At 46.0% G+C, this 6,623-nt stretch overlaps 2 protein-coding genes across 2 annotated transcripts; both read left to right on the top strand.

The window, feature by feature from the left end:
- The first annotated feature begins 2,690 nt into the window (after window positions 1-2,690).
- On the top strand, window positions 2,691-3,701 carry LOC6553061 (serine protease grass). Its single transcript, XM_001980044.2, is given in 4 exon segments — window positions 2,691-2,910; window positions 2,963-3,008; window positions 3,067-3,236; window positions 3,295-3,701. Coding segments are annotated over 4 exon segments (843 nt in total).
- Window positions 3,702-4,722: 1,021 nt separating this feature from the next.
- Window positions 4,723-5,738, top strand: LOC6553062 (serine protease 7). The gene is made up of 4 exons (XM_001980045.1): window positions 4,723-4,936; window positions 4,991-5,036; window positions 5,098-5,273; window positions 5,335-5,738. Exons 1-4 carry the CDS (start codon window positions 4,723-4,725, stop codon window positions 5,736-5,738), a joined length of 840 nt encoding a protein of 279 aa, XP_001980081.1.
- Window positions 5,739-6,623: the final 885 nt, after the last annotated feature.

Genomic DNA, 6,623 nt, shown 5'->3' with positions numbered 1-6,623 from the left:
ATACCTAGTGGATTTATCGGCGGAAGATTTTCCCGAGAAGTGATCTGGCCTGCTGCAAGCCGCCAGTGGAACGCAGTTGATAAATTGTTTACTTTGAAATTAATTACTCCGCTCATTGTTTTCTTGGCCCACGGAAGTTGCTGCCATTGTCCGCCAGGCAGCGCTGTGTTAGCCACGTTAGCCGAACTCCATTGTGCCGCATAAATCAAGTTCGCAGCGCCCTTAGCAGCGCTTTCAACACTTTTGCGTTTATGGTCAGCCCTCCACCTATTTTTTGTACGGCCCGCCGATCGCGGCAATAAAATTGCATTTAATTACACGAGTGCAGTGGCTTAAGTGGGCGAAAAGGGGGCGGGGATGCCTAGCTGGGCGATGCGGCATGCCGCGTGGGGTTGGCCATTTGGGACTGGGAATTGGCCTTGGCTTGGAGCTCGGCCAGCTCTTCATTGTTGCGCGCATTTTTGAGCTCATTAAACCGGCTGCAATTGTTGCCATGCGTTGCGTGAGTACTCCGCTGCAGTTTCTGCCCTTTTGTTGGCCGGCAATCAATTTGCAGTCAGCAGACTGCAGTTTGCAAAAGTTGCAGAAATGCAAAAACGAAATTATATTTGCGGGGCCCAGGCACATCATTAAAATGCATCGACCTGCAGAGCAAACAAGTCGAACACCTCTCGGCATAAAGCCTCGCCAGCACCATTCCTCCAGAGGAATTTCAGAAATCTCCCAGCATTTCGAGCAGGAAATGGCCCGAACCGTAGTCCATAATGTTTATAATCAGGTTGCGGCATGCATGAGTTTTCCTCCATTCTGGAAAACAAACTGTGCACAAAGAAGTGGGCAATTCTGGCAGAGGTGAGTGCATTAAAAACAAACGACTGCCCATGGGTTTTAGCAAATTTTCAAATGTACATAAATCATACATCCAAGCCAATTTGAAGAAGCAAACGTTTACCCATGTATTTTTTAATCTTTGTGCACTGGCTTGCCTAGAACGTGCTATGATTGGAAGGCGCCCGAACTAATGAAATAGTTAGGCCAATTTATTTCACTCAAAACCATATAATTCCCAGAGAGTTTGAAGTTCTTTCGTCAGTTTTGGCCATGTTTTGTTTGGCTGATTGACTTCAGCATGCCATTTCCATGTTTTTGCTCAACGCCCCAATGACTGCAATGGCAATGGCGGCAGAAGTAGAAATCCATCCCGTACTTCGGCCAAGATGGCGTGTGGCGGGCCCATAAAACGGCCTAAACTGCTAAACAACCGTCCTTCGGCGATTGTGAAAAGGGCCAGTCACACACTCGCAGCGACTTTTTCTTGGGAATGCGCTAAATGGATGCAATAAACCAACTAGAAGGGTCCCCAGTCATTGTTGATGGCCACGCTTCGCTGAACTTTGGGGCAGCTTCGATGCCCCGTCTCTTTCTGGTGGGCTGCGCTCGTCTCTCTCCCACTTATCGGTCTCCGATCGCCGGCAAATGGCAACAATCAGCGTCTGGGAATTGCAACTGCAGCACTGAAAGCTGCATCCACTCCGCTTGGACCTCAGCTTGTCCGACTTTATTGCTCCCGAGGAGCGGGAGCCATCAGCGCTTTGTCGACAGGTGGAAAACTTCATGGCCAATGAATTGCAGTTGCCATGTTTCACATTCCCTTTTGCGGGTATTTAGATTTGGGCCTTGGTATCTCATAAGTTGCACAGCATTAAAACTCAATGTATAAGTTATATAACAATTTATACATTTATATATCGATTTCAGCTTATTTGTTCCTTCTGCTACATGATCGCCCCTGCCAAGGAAGGGTATATAAAGTTCTGCTTCTTTGTTTTCCGCTTTATTTCGTTGCTGGTGTGTTTTGCATGGCCTGAAGCTGATTTCGCTGTTGCCGCAGACTGACAGCCACAGTTGTAACTTTTTTTCTCCGTGTGTTGACGTGGCCAGTAATTTGTGTTGTTGCTGTTTGTTGGTTGGCTGTCGGCTGAAGGGAAACGCCAGCAGCAACAACAATGGCCACGAACACACATGCAATTTTGTGCATTAAAATTTCACACTGCGTTCGCATGTTTGTTTGTTTGTTTGTTTGTTCGTTTGTTTGTTAGCTTGGTTCGGTTCGGTTGGTTGGTCGAATGTTTTTTGCTTTTCGCTCCCTCAACTTTTTTGGTTTTTGGCCGGAGGAGGGCTCCTTTGGCCTGATGCATTTACTGTTTAATTTGGCATGCATTTTGTAGCCGCCTTCGTCCTTTCCCAGCAGCATTTCCGCCGATGTCGCCTGCCAAAAGCAGCTGACAACAAAATGGCGATAGTGTCGTCCACCGCTTCCCCTTAATCCTTGCACCTGGCTGAAAGCGAGGACATCATCGTCATCGTCATCGTCATCGCCTCCTGTCAACAGCCACGTGGGCGTGGCCATGAACGGCTGTGATGGGTGAAAACGGGTTAAAGCGGCAAAGGCACCTTTAATTTGCCTCAAATCTAATTAAGGCAACTCACCTGTCGACGAACACGGGCTAAGAGGAAAGGGACAGACTTCGCAAGTTAGCAAAAATAGTGGCGAGGAATCTTTTACAACAAGCTGAGTGCGCAAGTACATAAGTGACTTCACTCCGTTGATAACCCTCTCTTAGTTGTACGTATTAATAAAGTCGCACGATTAGCCCAGAGCCCAGTCCATTTTATTTCTTTGAGTCGCGATGAAATCAGCCGCCGTTCTCCTCGCAATCTCCGTGTGCCAGTGGACTTGCCACTTGGGAGAAGCTGCACTTCTGGAGCCGAATTGCGGAATGTGGACGCAATCCGCTTACCAAATAAGAATCATCGGAGGCAGTGATGCTGATATCACTTCCTTTCCCTGGATGGCCTATCTGCATGACGACAATCGATATTTCTGCGCTGGCACACTCATAAATCATCGTTCGTATGCTGGACATCCTCTTCAGCACAGTACTAATAATCCTTGCTATAGAATTCGTCCTGACGGCTGCGCATTGCATTGGTGCGGTTCCGAAGATGTGAGTAAATCGCGCTAGAATGATTCCTCAAATGGGAACTGAAATGTTCCGCTTGCAGCACGGTTCGTTTGGGAGGAAGTGAGATTACGCCCAGTGCCACATTAAGGTGCCAATCCCAACCCGAGGACTACCCTGTTAGCTTCATCATAAGCCATAAGCACTACAATCCCTCGATCATGCTAAACGACATCGCCCTACTTAAGCTTGCGAGAAGCGTGAACTTTGAAGGTAGCTTACGACTCCTACACAGCGCCAAAATAAAAAACACGATCCATTTCATTGCAAGACCACATCAGGCCGATCTGCATTATCCTAGAGCCGGAGATCAGACTCTTGCTGGAGGACGGCATGTCGCTCACGGCCACCGGCTGGGGACTTATGGATAACAAACTTCCTGCCTAAACCCTCCAGCAAGCCTTCATCACAGTGATGAACAGGAGTGTATGCAGCAAGCTGTATAATGTCCCGATTATACAAGGCCACATCTGTGCCGGTGACAAGGAGACCAACACTTGCAATGGCGACTCGGGCGGACCACTTGCGGGCTGGGTGAACTACTACGGGGATCTTCGGTTCGTCCAATACGGGGTAGCAAGTTTCGGGGATTTTGCCTGCCGGGCTCCGAGCATCTATACAGATCTGAGCACCTACTCCGGATGGATTAGTTCGGTTGTGAATAGGTTTGGCACATAATTACTGCATAAGTATTTTATGAGAGGTCATCTCAAGTCAAATTAAAAACTAAATCAAGGCAACTAGCAGATTTGATATTTTAGGCGTTGCAGTTCTCTCTGTCCTTTCCTTGGCTTTTAAAAGAACTCGGAAACAAATGAGCTTCATTGGTAAATTCATTTTCCGATAAGTGAAACTTAATCTTGATTCCTGGAAAGGCTCATATATTTTTCCTACAAATAAACGCCGTTCCAATGAATATGCAATTTCCCCATATCCCTAGTAGGGATTACGATGAAGCGGATAATCAAGTTGAGACTATGGTGCAGGGAAGCACTTTACTGCCCCATGAATGAATGAATCGCTCTGCGGGAAAAGTGGAGTTCACATGTTGGTTTCACTTGGTAGAAGATACTCGTACTTCGTACTTTTATAGCAAATTGGAACCGCTATCTTTATGAACGCTGAATCCGCGAGTTTCAGGGGATTTCCAGCTTTCCTGGAAAATGATTCAGATAATAAATTGTTTTCCAGAACCTTCATTAGAAGTAATATGGAACACCATTGCTCTTAGTTTCCCTAGAACTAGTTCTCTTCTCGGGGAATTTTAAAATCGGTGCCACGTATTTTCATCATGCAAAATCTTGGAGAAAAGTAAAATTCAGGAAACTCATTAGTTACCTATTGATATTTGGTTGGGGAGCTGTGGCCAAAACGATGCCACAAACCTGCAACTGAGCGTAAAAAGTTCTTTTAAAATTGTTTTTCAATTATTGCTATGTTAGCGTTATGATATGGTAGTCCGATCCAGCCTGTTCCGATTTATATGTTGCGATATATGTAGTAATGGTTGCTAATGGCTTAAAAACCCTCTGTTTTCTTTAGAGCGATTTCTGAGAATTTTCTTATAATAAATTTTCCAGCTTCCCATTAAGTTTACACTCGCATGTGGTTTCAGCGAATAACAAACTCCCCATAATCGAAGCCTGATAAGCCCGACCTGATGTGGCTCTTAATGCAAAAGAGTGAAATCAGTAGCAAAATGAGTTCCGTTCTGGTAGGGTTTACGTTTCTTCTACTCCCGCTTCTGGGATCGGCTCAATTTCTTGATATGGCCTGCGGGATTCGAGCTCCTAATCCCTTAACTTGGCGGGCCCAGTATGCAAAGATCGCCGGCCTAACTTCGAGTCCCTGGATGGCTTTTATCCACTCTACTGACAACAGATTCATATGTGGCGGAACTCTGATCACAAACCGTAGATAAGGATACCTATTCGAGCAGCAGTTTGTAATTGTTATACTATTTGCAGGACATGTGCTGACCGCCGCGCATTGCTTCCTCGATGATACAGAGCTGTAGGTTTAAACTAATTAATTATTCAAAACATGGTTCATGGAACATTATGTTACCCTGTAGCGTTGCTCGGCTAGGAGAGTATGATAGGGAGGCGAATGATATGTGCCACGGTAGTTACTGCACCTATCGAATAGAAGCGTATGTGGAGACTGCCTTCAAGCACCGACTGTACAATAATGTGTCGATGATCCACGATATAGCCATTCTCCGTCTGCAGAAGAGAGTGCAGTACACAGGTTGGTATTACGTGGACCAGGAGAATACACTGAACCATCCCAATCCCCTAATCCTGCACAGACAGCTTGAGGCCCATCTGCATTGTAACAGATACCAAGTGGAGGAGGCACATCGACGCCTTGAACCCACTGACTGGCACTGGATGGGGCAAGACGGAGAAGGAGAATGACAGTGGCAAACTCAGGACCGTCGACTTGGTTCGTCAAAGACCGGAGGTGTGCGAGCTGTATGCCCAACTAACCCTGACGAGCAAGCAGTTTTGCGCTGGGAACGAGTATAGAAATCTGTGCAACGGCGATTCCGGCGGTCCGGTGGGCGCTTTGATTTTATTCGGAAAAACGAAACGCTTCATCCAAGTTGGAATCGCTAGCTTCACGAACAGACAATGCCTGATGGCCAGCTCTTTCACGGATGTGCTGAGCTATGTCGACTGGATCCGCGCTGTGGTCAACTACCACCAGTAACCACTTGCCTGGCACTGACTTACAAGTGTAATAAAATAATAAATTGCCTTCCGCAAAATAAGTACGTATTTTCAGATTCAATCGCCTGTTCTACACTTGCATCATGTTCAATGCAAGTGCCTCCATTCTGAGCCACAGTAAAACGCTGGGTACTCGAACACTTTTCCCGATCTGTGGGCCAAAAAGGAATTTTCCCCTTTGATGTCCCTAGGGGAATGCATTTCGCTAATTAATTCCTGATATATGGCTGAGAAGCTGCGGCCAAAACGAGGCCACAAACCTGCAACTGGGCGTAAAAACGAGACGTCGGCAAAAAAGCGACAAACAATAACGCAAAAAATGTGAGTTACAAAATGGAGTTTCAGTTGCTCCACTTCTTGCAAATGTACCGCGCCGTTCCTTCTGGATCCTTCCGAAAATTCGCGAGGCAATTAAAATTTAGCAGGCTTTAAAGCTGCGCTCCGGTGACAGATGCCGCGGTAAAACTTTAATGGCGAAAAGGAAATATGTGAAAAAATATGAAAAAGCCAGCAGGCGGGGAGGAAATGACGGGGGAGCTGGGGAGACAGTGAAAGTGAACAGTTGCCAGGGTCTGGGCGATGTATCCTGGCAAGGATTCCGCATCCTCAGCCGTAAGTTTCTTGTTTCTTTTTGAGCGCCACATGTGTCCACGCACACACAGCGCATTGCCCATTCACTCGTCTTAAAGTTTTTCGAAGGATTTTCTTATAAATTTAAATAAAGTTAACTTGTTAGCACATTAAGCACATTAAAAACTGTGACAAACTTTTGTGTAAAACTGCAAAGTGAAATATGTATTTAACAAATAACCATATAAATGTGTCCTTTGAAAGAGTTGCCTAAGCTTTAAATAATAGTTTTAGT

This window comes from Drosophila erecta, unplaced genomic scaffold (assembly GCF_003286155.1).
Source record: "Drosophila erecta strain 14021-0224.00,06,07 unplaced genomic scaffold, DereRS2 tig00000000-arrow-pilon, whole genome shotgun sequence".
NCBI classification, from domain to species: Eukaryota; Metazoa; Arthropoda; class Insecta; order Diptera; family Drosophilidae; genus Drosophila; species Drosophila erecta.
This window is presented reverse-complemented; position numbering and strand designations above follow the sequence as displayed.